Source organism: Macaca thibetana, chromosome 20 (assembly GCF_024542745.1).
Source record: "Macaca thibetana thibetana isolate TM-01 chromosome 20, ASM2454274v1, whole genome shotgun sequence".
In the NCBI taxonomy this organism is placed as follows: Eukaryota; Metazoa; Chordata; class Mammalia; order Primates; family Cercopithecidae; genus Macaca; species Macaca thibetana.
This window is the reverse complement of record NC_065597.1, coordinates 75,588,822-75,606,712: the sequence shown is the minus strand read 5'-3', so window position 1 is coordinate 75,606,712 and position 17,891 is coordinate 75,588,822. Positions and strand designations below refer to the sequence as shown.

The 17,891-nt window shown below is 48.1% G+C and overlaps 1 protein-coding gene across 6 annotated transcripts in view; it reads right to left on the bottom strand.

The window, feature by feature from the left end:
* NPRL3 (NPR3 like, GATOR1 complex subunit) overlaps positions 1–12,314 on the bottom strand; it is a 62,357-nt gene extending 50,043 nt beyond the window's left edge. For 5 of the 6 annotated variants that reach the window (XR_007722208.1, XR_007722207.1, XM_050774706.1 and 2 more), the window contains exons 1-2: positions 11,449–12,313; positions 1,771–1,840 (exon numbers count right to left, since the gene is read on the bottom strand). Coding sequence is in view for 4 of the 6 variants with exons in the window: in XM_050774706.1 (XP_050630663.1) it covers positions 1,771–1,840; positions 11,449–11,566 (188 nt within the window). In the remaining 2 variants the exon portion in view is untranslated. Of the gene's footprint in view, positions 1–1,770; positions 1,841–11,448 lie in introns of all 6 variants that reach the window. The other variant, XM_050774707.1, reaches the window with a different exon arrangement.
* Positions 12,315–17,891: the final 5,577 nt, after the last annotated feature.

Below are 17,891 nucleotides of genomic sequence, written 5' to 3'. Positions count from 1 at the left end.
CCTCTACATCAAAATGACAGTCCAATGGGGTGTCCAGCAAGCTCCATCCCCCTTCCAAAGCCCACTCCACTCAGAGAAAGTCATTGGTCATGCCAGAGGCCCCAACATCCTCTCAAAAGAGGATAAAAATCACACTCTTAGAACCACAAATTGTGGCCAGGCATGGTGGCTTATGTACGTAATCCCAAAAATTTGGGAGGCCAAGGAAGGAAGATCACTTGAGGCCAGGAGCTCAGGACCAGCCTGGGCAACAAAGCAAGACCCCATCTCTACCATCAATCAATAAAAATTTTTTAAAAAGAACTGCAAATTGCCATGGCAGGTGTGGTGCTGCCTCGTCAGAGAACTGCAGAGAAACAGCACTACCTTGCTGCACAGCAAAGGCCCCACCTAGGGATCTTAGCTACTTTTTCCCGGGATGGCGGAGGCCAACTCCTTGACTCCACACAGGCCTTGTCTGTGTTTAAGGGAACTCAGGGCAGGTAACTCACAATCTTCCTTCACCTGGGCCTATGTTAGCATTTACTATGCTTCAAAATGAACAGAAAGCAGAAGTGGTCATTTCTTTTTTTTTTTTTTTTTTTTTGAGACGGAGTCTCGCTGTGTCGCCCAGGCTGGAGTGCAGTGGCCGGATCTCAGCTCACTGCAAGCTCTGCCTCCCGGGTTTTTACGCCATTCTCCTGCCTCAGCCTCCCGAGTAGCCAGGACTACAGGCGCCCGCCACCTCGCCCGGCTAGTTTTTTGTATTTTTTAGTAGAGACGGGGTTTCACCGTGTTAGCCAGGATGGTCTCGAACTCCTGACCTCGTGATCCGCCCGTCTCGGCCTCCCAAAGTGCTGGGATTACAGGCTTGAGCCACCGCGCCCGGCCTAGAAGTGGTCATTTCTAAAGTTCCTACCCCGGTAGTGCCTCCCAGAGAGAGCAGGGGACACAAACACAGGAAGGAACTGGATCCACCCTTCATCTGTGCTTAAAAGTACATCAAAGAACATCCAGGTTCACACCATCCCAGCTCTAAGCCTCACTGCCCACATCACCACCTAAGCCTGGACTCCAAGAAGGGACTTGACCAGCCTGAGCTACACCCAAGCACCTGCATTTGACCTCTGGGTACATGCTCAAGGAATTAAAACCAAAGACAACAACAAGGTGGCCAGGCGCGGTGGCTCAAGCCTGTAATCCCAGCACTTTGGGAGGCCGAGACGGGCGGATCACGAGGTCAGGAGATCGAGACCATCCTGGCTAACACGGTGAAACCCCGTCTCTACTAAAAAATACAAAAAACTAGCCGGGCGAGGTGGCGGGCGCCTGTAATCCCAGCTACTCAGGAGGCTGAGGCAGGAGAATGGCATGAACCTGGGAGGCGGAGCTTGCAGTGAGCTGAGATCCGGCCACTGCACTCCAGCCTGGGCGACAGAGCGAGACTCTGTCTCAAAAAAAAAAAAAAAAAAAAAAAAAAAAAGACAACAACATAGGGGTCTGCTTTCCTCTACATTTCTTTCATAGGAGATAGACATCCCACAGGGACATGGCCTCATCTGTTCTCTGACCTGCTTTACCCACCAGACAGGCCTGAAGCTGGAAGAGGTGTCCAAGACTGTCTATGCAATCCTCCACTCCACACTACCTGAAAGCACACACTAAATGGAAAAAAAAAAAAAAACACCAGACTTCTCACGGAGAAAATATCTAGGTGAACAGGAGGGTGGGGCTTTGTCCAGGCCTGGGACCAGGACGAGCCCCACCCTGAAGTGACCACAGAACCCTTACCTGGCATCGCCATCCTGGTCATCAGCATGGTCGCCCGTGTTGTTAACAGCATATCTGCTACGTGGCTTATCTGAGTGAGGGCAAAAAGAGGAGAAGGGCTAAGAAAACAGGATCCTTCCACATACAGGAGGATTACGGAACCGTTAAAAGCCATGTTTTCCAAAACATGGTCTATCCATACCATGGGATATTACTCAGACATAAAAAGGAATGAACATGGATGAACCTTGACAATATCATGCTGAATAAGCCAAAGACAAAAGAACAAATAGTGCACTTACAGTATATGAAATGTCTAGAAGAGGCAAATGCATCAAGACAGAAAGTAGATTAGAGTTTACCGGGGGCTGGGAGCAGGGGAAATGAAGAGTTATTGGTCAGTGGTTACAGAGTTTCAGTTTGGGTGATGAAAAAGCTTTAGAAATAGCCATAATGGTTGCAAGATATAATGAAAGTAATTAATGCCACTTAATTATACACTTAAAAATCATAAAATGACAAATCTTATGTTATCTTCAAAAACTGTGACAAGCCGGGCACGGTGACTCACGTCTGTAATCCCAACACTTTAGGAGGCTGAGGCAGGCGGATCACCTGAGGTCAGGAGTTCGAGACCAGCCTGGCCAACATGGCGAACTCTTGTCTCTACTAAAACTACAAAAATTAGCGGGGCGTGGTGGTGGGAGCCTGTAATCCCAGTTACTGGGGAGGCTGAGGATTGTGCTACTGCACTTGAGCTTGGGCGACAGAGTGAGACTAGGTCTCCAAAAAAAAAAAAAGAAAGAAAAAAAAAAACGCTAATGATCAGCTCAGCCTTCAGCAAAACAATCACTTTGCAGGTGAAAGGCCTTGCCTCAATGTTGATGGCTGTTGACGGATTACAGTGGTGCTTGCTGAAGGCTGGCGTGCTATAGCAATTTCTTTTTTTTTTTTTTTTTTTTTTTTTTTTTTTTTTGAGACGGAGTCTCGCTCTGTTGCCCAGGCTGGAGTGCAGTGGCCGGATCTCAGCTCACTGCAAGCTCCGCCTCCCGGGTTTTCACCATTCTCCTGCCTCAGCCTCCCGAGTAGCTGGGACTACAGGCGCCCGCCACCTCGCCCGGCTAGTTTTTTGTATTTTTTAGTAGAGACGGGGTTTCACTGTGTTAGCCAGGATGGTCTCGATCTCCTGACCTCGTGATCCGCCCGTCTGGGCCTCCCAAAGTGCTGGGATTCCAGGCTTGAGCCACCGCGCCCGGCAGCAATTTCTTAAAATACGACAACAAGGACGTTTCCTGCATCCATCAATTTACACTTCCTTCATGAAAGATTTCTCTGTAGTATGGGACGCTGACAGCACTTTATCCACCACAGAACTTCTTTCAGAATTGGAAGCAATGCTCTCAAACTGTACCACTGCTTTATTAACTAAGTTTATATACTATTCAAAATCTCTGTTGTCATTTTAACAATGTTTACAACATCTTTACCAGGAATACATTACATCTCCAGAAGCTACGTTTTTTTGTTTTTTTTTTTTTCTTTTGTTTTTTGAGACAGGGTGTCACTCTGTCATCCAGGCTGGAGTGTGGTGGTGTGATCATGGCTCACTACAGTCTTGACCTCCCAAGGCTCAGGTGATCCTCCTACTTCAGTTCCCTGAGTAGCTGGGACTACAGGCATATGCCACCCATGCCCGGCTAGTTTTTGTATTTTTAATAGAGATGAGCTTTTGTCATGCTGTCCAGGCTGGTCTTGAACTCCTGGGCTCAAGTGATCCACCTGCCTCAGCCTCCCAAGTATTGAGATTATAGGTGTGAGTCACCACACCCAGCCCAGAAACTGCTTTCTTTGCTCATCCATAACAATCAAGTCCTCCTCCATTCAAGTTTTATCGTGAGATTGCAGCATTTCAGTCACATCTTTAGGCCCCACTTCTAATTCTACATCTCCTGCTATTTCCACCATATCTGCAGTTACTTCCTCCACTGAAGTCTTGACTCCTTCAAAGTCATCCATGAGGGCTGCAATCAACTTTTTCCAAACTCCTGTTACTGTTGATATTTTGACATGATCACCAATGTTCTTAAGGGCATCTATAATGGCACATGCTTTCCAGAAGGTTTTCAATTTATTTTGCCCTGATCAGTCCAAGGAATCAATATCTATGGCAGCTATAGCCTTCCAAGTTGTATTTCTTACATAATAAGACTTGGAAGTCAAAATTACTTCTTCATCCAAGGGTTACAGAATGAATCTTGTGCTAGCAGGCATGAAAACAACATTAATCTCCCTATACGTCTCCCTTAGAGCTCTTGGACGACTAGATGCATTTTCAATGAGCAGTAATATTTTGAAAGGAATATTTTTCTGAGTAGAAGGTCTCAACAGTGGGCTTAAAATATTCAGTAAACCCTCTGTAAACAGATGTACTATCATCCAGGCTTTGTTGTTCCACTGACAGAGCATAGGCAGAGTAGATTTAGCATAATTCTGAAGGGTCTTAGGATTCTTATAATGGTAAATGAGCACTGGTTTCAACTTAAGGTCACTAGCTGCATTAGCTCCTAACAAGAGAGTCAGTCCGTCCTTTGAAGTTGCCAGGTTTCTCTCTATGTATGAAAGTCATATCTGGCATCTCCTTCCAATATAAGGCTGTTTTGTCTACATTAAAAATCTGTTGCGGGGGGTGGTGGCTCATGTCTATAATCCCAGCACTTTGGGAGGCCGAGACGGGCGGATCACCTGAGGTCAGGAGTTCGAGACCAACCTGACCAACATGGTGAAATCCCATCTCTACTAACAATAAAAAAAAAAATGTTAAAAATTAGCCGGGCGTGGTGGCGCATGCCTGTAATCCCAGCTACTCTGGAGGCTAAGGCAGAAGAATTGCTTGAACCCAGGAGGTAGAGGTTGCAGTGAGCTGAGATTGCACCACTGCACTCCAGCCTGGGCAACAAGAGTGAAAACTCCATCAAAAAAAAGAAAGAAAGAAAAGAAAGAAAAAAAGAGAAAAGAAAGAAAGACTGCTGTTTAATGAAGACACCTTCATCAATTATCTTAGCTAAATCTTCTGAATAACTTGTTGCAGCTTCAACATCATCAATTGCTGCTTCACTTTGCACTTTTTTTTTTTTTTTTTTTTTTGAGACGGAGCTTGCTCTGTTGCCCAGGCTGGAGCGCAGTGGCGCGATCTCGGTTCACTGTAAGCTCTGCCTCCTGGGTTCACGCCATTCTCCTGCCTCAGCCTCCCGAGTAGCTCGGACTACAGGTACCCGTCACCACACCCAGCTAATTTTTTGTATTTTTAGTGGAGACAGGGTTTCACTGTGTTAGCCAGGATGGTCTCCATTTCCTGACCTCTATATCCGCCCACCTCAGCCTCCCAAGTGGTGGGATTACAGGCGTTAGCCACCGCACCTGGTCCACCTTGCACTTTTACATTATAAAGATGGCTTCTTTCCTTAAATCTCATGAACCAACCTCTGCTAAGTTCCAACTTTTCTTCTGCAGCTTCCTCACCTCTCTCAGCCTTCTCAGAATTAAAGAGAGTCAGGGCCTTGTTCTGGATTAGGCTTTGGCTTAAGAGAATATTGTGGCTGGTCTGATCTATCCAGACCACTAAAACTTTGCATACCAGCAACAAACAAAGCTATTTAGCTTTTTTATCATGCACTCACTGAATAACACTTTTCGTTTGTTTGCTTTCTTTTGTTTTGAGACAGAGTCTCACTCTTGTTGCCCAGGCTGGAGTGCAATGGTGGATCTCAGCTCACTGCAACCTCCGCCTCCCAGGTTCAAGAAAGTGCAAAGTGAAGCAGCAATTGATGATGTTGAAGCTGCAACAAGTTATTCAGAAGATTTAGCTAAGATAATTGATGAAGGTGTCTTCATTAAACAGCAGTCTTTCTTTCTTTCTTTTCTCTTTTTTTCTTTCTTTCTTTCTTTTCTTTCTTTCTTTTTTTTGATGGAGTTTTCACTCTTGTTGCCCAGGCTGGAGTGCAATGGTGGATCTCAGCTCACTGCAACCTCCGCCTCCCAGGTTCAAGCAATTCTCCTGTCTCAGCCTCCCGAGCAGCTGGGATTACAGGCATTGGCCACCATGCCCAGCTAATTTTTGTTTTTTTGTGTTTTTTTTTGTAGAGACGGGGTTTCACCATGTTGGCCAGGCTGCTCTCGAACTCCTGACCTCGTGATCCGCCCACCTCAGCTTCCCAAAGTGCTGGGATTACAGACGTGAGCCACTGCGCCCAGCGTTTTTTTTGTTGTTCTGGTTTGTTTGTTTGTTTGAAGAGTCAGGGTCTCCCTATGTTGCCCAGGCTAGATTTAAACTCCTGGGCTCAAGCAATTTTCCTGCCTCCACCTCCCAGGTAGCTGGGAGTACAAGTGCAGGCCTGGCTTGGGGTAACACTTTCCATTTCCTTCAAGAGCTTTTCCTTTGCATTTACTATTTGGCTGTTTAGTGCAAGTGGCCTCGCTTTGGGGCTAGTTCAGCTTTCAACATGCCTTCCTCAAGAAGCTTAATCATTTCTAGCTTTTGATTTTAAGTGAGAAACATGTGATTCTTTATTTCACTTGAACTCTTAGAGGCCACTGTAGATAACTGGCTTAATTTCAATACTGTTGTGTCTAAGGGAACAGGGTGGTCCAAGGAGATGGAAACAGATGAGGGAACAGACAATACACATATTTCTTGATGAAATTTGCTATCTTATGTGGGCATGGTTCATGGTACCCGAAAACAATCACAATAGTAACATAAAGATCACAGATCACCATAACAGATACAGTAATAATGAAAAAGTTTGAAATACTCCAAGAACTACCAAAACATCACACAGAGACACAAAGTGAGTATATACTGTTGGAAAAATGGTGCTGACAGACTTGCTGGACACAGGGTTGCCATAAACCTTCAATTTGTAAAAAACACAATAAAGTGAAGTACAACAGGACAAGGTAGGCCCCTATGCACATGTACACACACACACCCTCGCAGTGTGGGATGACAATTAGGTTGGAAAAAGCACAGACAAAATTTAAAAATTTAAATGTACATACACCAAGAGCCTTCATATACACAAACAATAATACTTTACCAGAGTAAAAAAAATTTAAAACCTAGTGATGAACCTAAGAAGAATGCAAGAGGCCCATGAAAACAATGGAAAAGCTAATAAGGGAGAAAAGAATGAATAGAAGACATATCACGTTCCTGACAGGGAAGATTCAACATAAAGATGCTTTTTCTTCACAGTTAATCAACGGATTCAAAGCTACCTACACCAAGAGCTTGGGAGTGGGACCTAATACACTTGATGCTAAAGTTTACAGGGAAAAATAATAAAGCATAGTCAGGATAATGCTGAAAAAGAAAAGTAATGACAAAGGACTAACCTAACGTGATAGTCTAACATAATATCAAGTTATAGTAATTAATTATTATGGAACCTACACATAGACAAATCATTGGAGGAGATAAGAAAGATCAAAAAACAGATCCAAGCAAACATGAGAATTTAGCACATGATAAAGACAGAAAAATCAATTAGTGGAAGTAAGGTGAATTATTCAATAAAATTATATTGGAACCAGATAGCCATATGGACAAGAAAATTATGTTGGCCCAATCAATCACCATTTGGCCACACTGTGGCCTATTATAACTCCTGTTCCACAGGGTTCCAAAGGCAACCAAGCAGTTCATCCACAACTCTTCCCAAGTGTCCAGAAAATATCAATTCTTAGGATGAGCCTTCACCTTATGCCAAGACAAACACATTTAAAAACAAGACATACTTTGGGAGGCCAAGGCAGGCAGATCACGAGGTCAGGAGTTCGAGACCAGCCTGGCCGATACGGTGAAACCCTGTCTCTACTAAAAATACAAAAATTAGCCGGGCGTTGTGGCACACATCTATAGACCCAGCTACTCAGGAGGCTGAGGCAGGAGAATCGCTTGAACCCGGGAAGTGGAGGTTGCAGAGAGCCGAGATCATGCCATTGCACTTCAGCCTGGGTGACAGAGACTCTGTCTCAAAAAAAAAAATAAAGACATAAATAGTCTGGAGGAAAATAAGGGAGTTTTTTATTGTTGTTGTTAATACTTTTGAAGAGCAGAGCCAGGCGCGGTGGCTCACGCCTATAATCCCAGCACTTTAAAAGGCCGAGGCAGGTGGATCACCAGGTCAGGAGATAGAGACCATCCTGGCTAACACGGTGAAACCCCTGTCTCTACTAAAAGTATGAAAAATTAGCCGGGCGTGGTGGCAGCTGCCTGTACTCCCAGCTACTACAGACTAAGGCAGGAGAATGGTGTGAACCCGGGAGGCGGAGCTTGCAGTGAGCCGAGATCGGGCCACTGCACTCCAGCCTGGGCACGAGAGGGAGACTCTGACTCAAAAAACTAAAATAAAATAATTCTGGAGAGCAGAACGTCTTTCTATTTAAAACAAAACTAAGAAACCACAAGAGATTAGACTGAAAACTCCATAAAAATCAAAACTCTGGCAAGAACTACACAGAAGCAAACAGGGTAACTATAGCTTTGTCACAAGACCTATTTTTACATTAAATATATAAAGAACTCCTTCAAATCTATAAGGAAAGAAAATCAAACAACCCAAGAGAACATTAGGCAAAGGTTATAAATAAGTCACTGAAAAGGAAATCCAAATGGCTCCAAAAACAGGAAAACACGCTTTCTATCTCAATTGAAAGCCAAATAAACATTAAAATTACTACCAGACACAATTTTTCACCTACCAGATTAACAAAGATTGAAAAATCTAACCTATTAAAAATAAATATGCGGCTGGGCGCGGTGGCTCAAGCCTGTAATCCCAGCACTTTGGGAGGCCGAGACAGGCGGATCACGAGGTCAGGAGATCGAGACCATCCTGGCTAACACGGTGAAACCCCGTCTCTACTAAAAAAATACAAAAAACTAGCCGGGCGAGGTGGCGGGCGCCTGTAGTCCCAGCTACTGGGGAGGCTGAGGCAGGAGAATGGCGTGAACCCGGGAGGCAGGGCTTGCAGTGAGCTGAGATCCAGCCACTGCACTCCAGCCTGGGCAACAGAGCCAGACTCGTCTTAAAAAAAAAAAAAAAAAAAAAAAAAAAAAATGCTCCTTATCCCTTAGGCCCAACCATGCTACTTCGGGGATTTAACATTACAAGAACTCTCACTTTGGGAGGCCGAGGTGGGCGGATCACAAAGTCAGGGGATTGAGACCATCCCGGCTAACACTGTGAAACCCCGTCTTTACTAAAAAAAAAAAAAAAAAAAATTAGCCGGGCATGGTGGCAGGCACCTGTAGTCCCAGCTACTAGGGAGGCTGAGGCAGCAGAATGCCGTGAACCCAGAGGCAGAGCTTGCAGTGAGCCGAGAAGGCGCCACACTACACTCCAGCCTGGGCGACAGAGTGAGACTCCATTTAAAAAAAAAAAAAAATTACAAGAATTCTGCCAAATGACAATACATGGAAAGGACGTTTGCACTTTTCGTATTAGCAAAAGACTGAAAACAAGTTTACGTCCATCAACGAAGAGGACGAGATAAACAAATCACAATATGTTCATCTCATGGAATTCACTGTGGCCGGTAAAAAGGACAAGGATGCTCAACAGGTTCTGATTCTACATCAAAGATGCAGACATGAAGTGAAAATGAAAACAGGGACAGAACAGTGTGTATGGTGTGCGTGCCTTTGCTTGTGCTTAGTTTTAAAAAAACGTAAGTGCAGGCTGGGTGCGGTGGTTCATGCCTGTAATCTCAGCACTTTGGGAGGCCAAGGCGGGCAGATCACGAGGTCAGGAGATCGAGACCAGCCTAGCCAACATGGTGAAACCCCATCTCTACTAAAAATACAAAAGAAAATTAGCTGGGCACAGTGGCGCATGCCTGTAATTCCAGCAACTCGGGAGGTTGAGGCAGGAGAATCGCTTGAACCAGGGGGTTGGAGGTTGCGGTGAGCCAAGATGGCGTCACTGCACTCCAGCCTGGCGAGACTGCGAGACTCGTCTCAAAAAATGAAAATAAAAAAGAAATGCATACGCCTGTATTTACACAGAAGGTCCTGGAAAGACACAGAAAAATGCTAACAGTAGTTACCCCTATGATGGAAACTGGGGGCCAGTGGTAGGAAAGAACTTTCTTTTCATAATCTAAACTCCTTTGTATCTTTAAAACTTTCTGCCATATCAACAAGTTCAAAAGTAATTTTAGGCCAGGCGCGGTGGCTCAAGCCTGTAATCCTAGCACTTTGGGAGGCCGAGGCGGGCGGATCACGAGGTTAGGAGTTCAAGACCAGTCTGGCTAACACGGTGAAACCCCGTCTCTACTAAAAATGCAAAAAATTAGCCGGGCGTGGTGGCGGGCACCTGTGGTCCCAGCTACTCGGGAGGCTGAGGCAGGAGAATGGCGTGAACCCGGGAAGCAGAGCTTGCAGTGAGCCGAGATCGCGCCACTGAACTCCAGCCTGGGTGACAGAGCCAGACTCCGTCTCAAAAAATAAAACCAGAAACTGAACATTCATGATGATGAAAAATCAAAAGTAACCTACATGCCGTCCACAGGGGAAGGCAATAGCCTGCAGTTAAGGGTGAGGTTGATCCCTGCTTGCAAAGGCAGACAGAGTTCCAAGGTCGACGCCACAGAACAATTCGTGCAATGAAAAACCTCACGCAATGTTCTCTTTTTCTGTGGATAGATCTGCATCTATGCACAGGGCAGACAATTCCCAACACGGCCAGGGGTGATCCTTGTGCTGGCTGGAACTGGGGGTGGCAAAGACAACTTCAGATGGTCGCATAACCTTTTTTTTTTTTTTTTTTTTGAGACGGAGTCTCGCTCTGTCGCCCAGGCTGGAGTGCAGTGGCGCGATCTCGGCTCACTGCAAGCTCCGCCTCCCGGGTTCACGCCATTCTCCTGCCTCAGCCTCCCGAGTAGCTGGGACTACAGGCGCCCACAACCGCGCCCGGCTAATTTTTTGTATTTTTAGTAGAGACGGGGTTTCACCGTGGTCTCGATCTCCTGACCTTGTGATCCGCCCGCCTCGGCCTCCCAAAGTGCTGGGATTACAGGCGTGAGCCACCGCGCCCGGCAACCTTTTTTTTTTTTTTTTTCCGAGACGGAGTCTCGCTCTGTCGCCCAGACTGGAGTGCAGTGGTGTGATCTTGGTTCACTGAAACCTCCGCTTCCCGGGTTCAAGCGATTCTCCTGCCTCAGTCTCCCGAGTAGCTGCGATTATGGGCACGCACCACCATGCCCGGCTAATTTTTGGGGTGTTTTTTTTTTTAGTAGAGACGGGGTTTCAACCATGTTGGCCAGGCTGGTCTGTAACTCCTGACATCAGGTGATGCGCCCGCCTCGGCCTCCCACAGTGCTGGGATTACAGGTGTGGGCCACAGCGACTGGCCTTGTTTGCGTAATTTTGTATTTTCTCAAGATGAATACATCCAAAACTCATTTTATTTTACTTTATTTTTTAAAGGCTGGAGACTGATGAAATGTCAGCAGGAGTTACTCTGGTGTGGTGAACAACGCATGATTTAAATTTTTAAATTTTTTTTCCTTTTTCTACTTTTCAAATACTCTACAACGAGCAGGTCTCGAATGCCCAGCAAAAGCTAAGCTCCGCGAGGCGGCCCGGGAATGAGGCGGCCCCCGCGAGCGCCAGGCCCCCGCCCAGCGCTCACTTACTTGTCTGGGACGCCGGGTGCTCCTGGCTTCTCTGGAAGGGGTACCTGAACAGCAGCTTATTGCCCCTGCTCCCCGAGCTCACCAGAATCACGCTGATGGGGCTGGTGTTGTCCCGCATGCCGCCGTGGGGGCGGGGCCGGGGGCGGAGGGGGCCTGAGGAGCACGGAGCCGGGGGAGGAGGAGGCCTGAGGAGCACGGAGCCGGGGGAGGAGGAGGCCTGAGGAGGACGGAGCCGGGGGAGGAGGAGGCCTGAGGAGGACGGAAGCGGGGGAGGAGGAGGCCTGAGGAGGACGGAAGCGGGGGCGCAGGGGGCCTGAGGAGGACGGAGCCGGGGGAGGAGGAGGCCTGAGGAGGACGGAGCCGGGGGAGGAGGAGGCCTGAGGAGGACGGAAGCGGGGGCGCAGGGGGCCTGAGGAGGACGGAGCCGGGGGCGCAGGGGGCCTGAGGAGGACGGAGCCGGGGGACGAAGGGGGCCTGAGGAGGACGGAGCCGGGGGACGAAGGGGGCCTGAGGAGGACGGAGCCGGGGGACGAAGGGGGCCTGAGGAGGACGGAGCCGGGGGGCGGAGGGGGCCTGAGGAGGACGCAGCCGGGGGGCGGAGGGGGCCTGAGGAGGACGCAGCCGGGGGCGGAGGGGGCTTGTGGAGGACGAAGGCGGGGACGAAGAGGGCCTCAGGAGGGCAGGGGTGGAGGCGGAGGGGGCCTCAGGAGGACGGAGCCGGGGGAGGAGGGGGCCTGAGGAGGACGAGGGCGGGGACGGAGGGGGCCTGAGGAGGGCAGAAGTGGAGGCGAAGGGGTCCTCAGGAGCCCGGGCCGGAGGCGGAGGGAGCAGCACGACAGTCATCAATCCACGTGCCACCCTCCGAGCTCGCGAGAGTTCGGCGACACTGCCCGGAGGAGGTGCTGAGGCGACAGCCGGGGGAACGGCGCAGGCGCAGGCAGCGGAATGCGCAGGCGCAGGGCCTTCTGGAAACCACCGAGCCGCCCCGGTGCTGTCCGGAGCCCTCCGAGTCTCGCTTGGGGTACAGGTGCGGATGGGGAAGGCGCGGGGTCGAGTCAGCATCCCTCTTGATGTTGGTTTCTTCATTTTAAAAATAACACTTGTTTTGGAGAGAAAATTCAAACTTGGAAATATAAAGTATAAAAAGATAAAAGGAAAAAGTTAAAAATCACTTGAGTGGCTCACAGACTTAAATTAAGTGCTAAAACAGACTTAAAATTAAGTGCTAAAACTGCCAAATACGGGCCGGGCGCGGTAGCTCACGCCTGTAATCCCAGCACTTTGGGAGGCCGAGGAGGGAGAAACACGAGGTCAAGAGTTGCCCAACATAGCGAAACCCCGTCTCGACTAAAAAATACAAAAAATTAGCCGGCCGTGGTGGCGGGCGCCCGTAATCCCAGCTACTCGGGAGGCTGAGGGAGGAGAATCGCTTGAACCCGGGAGGCGGAGGTTGCAGTGAGCCGAGATCACGTCATTGCCTGGGCGGCAGAGCGACGAGATTCCGAATCAAAAAAAAAAAAAAAAAAAAAAAAGAAAGAAAGAAAAAGGCCGTTAGAAGTGGCTCACGCCTGCAATCCCAGCACTTTGGGAGGCCGAGACGGATGGATCACGAGGTCAGGAGATCGAGACCATCCTGGCTAACATGGTGAAACCCCGTCTCTACTAAAAATACAAAAAAAAAAAATTAGCTGGGCGTGGTGGTGCGTGCCTGTAATCCCAGATACTCGGGAGGCTGCGACAGGAAAATCGCTCGGACCCGGGAGGCGGAGCTTGCAGTGAGCCGAGATTGCACCACTGCACTACAGCCTGGGCCACAGAGCGAGACTCCGTCTCAAAAAAAAAAAAAAAAAAAAGCAAACACTTGGAAGCCGATAGGAGATCTTCGACACCTTGGACGAGGCAGTGCAGCAGCGACTACAGAAAAATAAATTAAACTTCACCAGATTAAAAACTTTAGTGCGGCCGGACATGGTGGCTCACGCCTGAAATCCCAGCACTTTGGGAGGCTGAGGTGGGTGGATCAGGAGATCAGGAGATCTAGACCAGCCTGGTCAACATGGTGAAACCCCGTCTCTCTACTAAAAATACAAAAATTAGCCAGGTGTGGTGGTGCCTTCTTGTAATCCCAGAGGCTGAGGCAGGAAAATCACTTGAACCCAGGAGGCGGAGGTTGCAGTGAGCCGAGATCATGACACTGAACTCCCGCCTGGTGACAGTGCAAGACTCCATCTCAAAACAAAACAAAAACGTGTGCTTTAAAGGACGCCACCAAGAAAATTAAAAGTCTACCTACAGAATGGGAGAAAATATTTGTAAGTCACATATCTGATAAGGGAATTGTATCTAGAATGTAGGAACCTTACAACTCAACAATAAAAAGACAATCAATTGAAAAATGCACAAAGGATATGAATTTTTTCCAGTGCATTATGCAAAGAGCCAATAAGCACCAGAAGATGCTCAGCTCACGGTGGAGGCTCGTGCCTGTGACCCCAGCGCTGAGAGGCCGGGAGCTCCAGACCAGCCTGGGCAAAAGTGCCAGACCCCGTCTCTACAAAAAATAGAAATTAAAAATGCTCAGCATTATTAGGCATTAGGGAAATGCAAATCAAAACTACAAATAGATGCCACATCACACCTCCTACGACGCCTATAATCAAAAAGACAAAATAAGCGTCAGCAGAGGTGTGGAGAAACAGGAATCTCTCTCCTGTTGCTGGGAATGTAACAGGCTACACTCGCTGTGGAAAACAGGCCGGCAGTTCCTGAAAGGTTAGAGTTAACATGACACTCAGCAAATCCCCCTTTTACATATATAGCCAAGAGAAATGAAAGCATATGTCTACACAAAAACATGTGTGTTCTTAGTAATATTATTAATAATAGCCCAAAGTGGAGGTATTCCGAGGGTACATCAACTGATGAATGGGTAAATATGGTATAGTTCGTTTAAGGGAATACCATTCAGCCGTAAAAAGGAATGAAGTGTGGCATATGAATTCATCTTGAAGACACGGTAATATATGATTCCATTTATATAAGATGCCCAGAATAGGCGAATCCATAGAGACAGAAAGATTAGTGGCTGTCTAGAGCTACGGGGGGGTCAGGGGAAATACGGAGCTATTGTTAATAGATACTGTTTTTGTTTGTTTGTTTGTTTGTTTGTTTGTTTTTGAGACGGAGTCTGGCTCTGTCGCCCAGGCTGGAGTGCAGTGGCCGGATCTCAGCTCACTGTAAGCTCCGCCTCCCGGGTTTACGCCCTTCTCCTGCCTCAGCCTCCCGAGTAGCTGGGACTACAGGCGCCTGCCACCTCGCCCGGCTAGTTTTTTTTTTTTTTTTTGTATTTTTTTAGTAGAGACGGGGTTTCACCGTGTTAGCCAGGATGGTCTCGATCTCCTGACCTCGTGAAGATATGGGTTTTTTGAAGGGGAACGTTGACTGTGGTAATGGTCACACAGCTCTGTGAATGTGAATACACTAAAAGACGTGGAAGTGGACACTTCAAGTGGATAAGCTTTATGGCATGCAAATTGGTATGGTATGGTAAATTATATCTCAATAAAGTTGTTCTTTAAAAAATCACCCCACCCACCCTATCCCAGGCTTCTCCAGGTGGTGACTAAAGTTAATGGTCTTCTTTGGCTGCTTCCAGAACTTTCCCAAGCACATCAAAGGCATCAGAACCTAACCACTAGACTGAGGGGTGAGCATTTTCACTGTTGCAAGTAACCCTCTTGCACCAACACTGACACTAATGTGTATTTTGCAGAACAGATTTTTGGGTTGGCCTCACCAGGGTGAAGGGTATGTGTATTTGAAATGGCTCAGCACTACCAACAGGTGTGTTTTCTTGCACAGGGCTGCATAAGTTTTTTTTTTTTTTGAGACGGAGTCTCGCTCTGTCACCCAGGCTGGAGGGCAGTGGCACGATCTCAGCTCACTGCAAGCTCCGCCTCCCGGGTTCAAGCGATTCTCCTGCCTCAGCCTCCTGAGTACCTGGGATTACAGGCGCCCACCATCACACCCAGCTAATTTTTTGTATTTTAAGTAGAGATGGGGTTTCACCGTGTTAGTCAGGATGGTCTCGATCTCCTGACCTTGTGATCCACCCGCCTCGGCCTCTCAAAGTGCTGGGATTACAGGCGTGAGCCACCACGCCCGGACTGCATAACTTTTTTTTTTTTTTTTTTTTCCTGAAATTCCCAGAAAGGAAAATGGCGTCTTGTTCTATGTTGCATTTCTTTGATTGAGAGAGTGAGCTGCATCACTTGATTATTTGCAGAGAATTGCTTTTCTTATTTTCTTTACGGGTTTTCTGTTCTTGGATGGTTTGGCTCTGTTCTTTCTAAGGAATAGATAACCTCTGTTACAGATTTTACAAGTCTTTATCCCAGTTGTGTGTGTTTTGATTTCATGTATAATCAAAAGGTTTGTGAGTTCTCCCACACTTCCCAGGAGTGCCTCTGGGATGGAAATGAGAATGCAGGAGCAGGGCTTGAGGCTGGAAGGGTGAGATGGGACAGATGGGGGTGGGGGAACCCAGGGCAGTGGCCGGTGGTGGTAATGGAGGACTCCTCACAGGGACACGGGGCGTCTGTGTGCGACCGACCATGCGAATGGAGCAGGACTGTGACTCAGACCTCCCTCTTCTGACCTAATCATGTTGCTGCCCTGATGGGCAGAACCTTGGGGCTCCAGACTGGCCATCTCTGGGCTCAAAGGATCCCACTGTTCCCCAGTTACCCTCTCAGGGTTGGCCTCCTGACACTCATTGTTCATTCTTTTGACTATAGTCAATAATAATGAGCGCTCGAACTGGTGAAAGCGCAGGGAGCTCACTATGACCGCAGCCCACAGAGGTCCTGGGTGTGTCCCTGGCCTCACAGCAGCACTCTGGATCCCAGTGCCACCCTCATGTCCATGTTTGCACCTCATCGGCTGTTAGAAATGAGACATCATTGCCACACCCTGGCCTGAGGGTCAGTGGGCCTTACTTTGGACCTCAGTTTCCCAACCAGTAATAAGGTTCAGAGCAGATGGTCCCAGAGTGAGTCCCAGCTCTAAGTTCTCCCAGTGTCTCCTGGACAATGAAGTGCCAGGGCCAACCTCCACTTGCTACAGGGGACATCCTCAGTCTCTTCTCTGCTAAGACCCCACACCTCTTAAGTCCTCCTCATTTTACATTTAAATAACTGTTTCATAACCTGCTTTTTTGAAGGTAAGTAGATTTTTGGAAACTGAAACCCCTGACCCTTCTTCCCAGCCTGGGCCTGCCCTTGGCAGGACAAGAGGCCTTATCAATCCTGCCACTTGGTCTGGGCCTCACAGGGACACCACCATCTGCAGGAGGGCCGGGTGGGGTTCACAGACGCTATCTGGGACTTGCCTGGCCACCTCCACCTTCTCAGCTGAGTGTTAGTACCCCACCAGGGAGAACCACTCACACACAGTAGTAATAAAAATAATATAAAATTCATGCTGCACATTGCTGAGCGCCTTCCCAACACTGAGGTGGGGGCTAGTCTAATCCCCATCATAGAGGTTAAAACAGTGAAACTAGGACTTACAAGGCAAATCAGCCTGTTCAGGGTCACTGAGGTTCCGCTCTCATAGGAGGGTTTGCAGATGCCCAATCCAGCATTCTACAGAGTGTCCAATGGCTTGTCAATGGCCAGACACCCTCTGAGCTCAGCCTCAGCTGCTCAGGCACAGAACATGCCTGGAACTTGGAATTCAGGCCAGAAACCAGTGGACACCAGCATCCTATACTCGCTGCACAGGCTTAGGCTCAAACCAAGACTCAGGGACAAGAAGAGACAAGTCCCAGCCCCAGCCAGCCTCTCAGCCCACACAAACCATGAGGGCTTGTTTTCTGCTTCATGGAAGCCTCAGACATGTTTCATAACCTCCTGGAGCCTCTGTTTCCTTATCTTTCCAATGTAATGATGGCCAGGTGCAGTGTCTCATGCCTGTAATTCCAAGCACTTTAGGAGGCCGAGGCGGGTGGATCGGCTGAGGCGGGTGGATCAGCCCAGGCGGGCTGGCCTCAAACTTGAGCTCAGGAGTTTGAGGCCAGCCTGGGCAACATGGCAAAACCCCGTCTCTACTAAAAATACAAATATTACCCAGGCTTAGTGGTGCGTGCCTGTAGTCCCAGCTACTCAGGAGGCTGAGGTGGGAGGATCACCTGAGCTTGGGAAGTTGAACCTGCACTGAGCCAAGATTGTCACACTGCACTCTAGCCTAGAGGACAGAGTAAGAAGATCTGTCACAAAGCAAAGCAAAACAAAACCCAACTAATGATAATAAAATAAACCCTCCCTCACAGGGTGGTTGTGAGGGTCAAGTACCCAGAATGAAGAGTGTTGGTGCCATGTGCAGAACTTAGAAAGTGCTCAACAAATCTCAGCCAAGCAGACATGGACTCCCTTCAACACAGT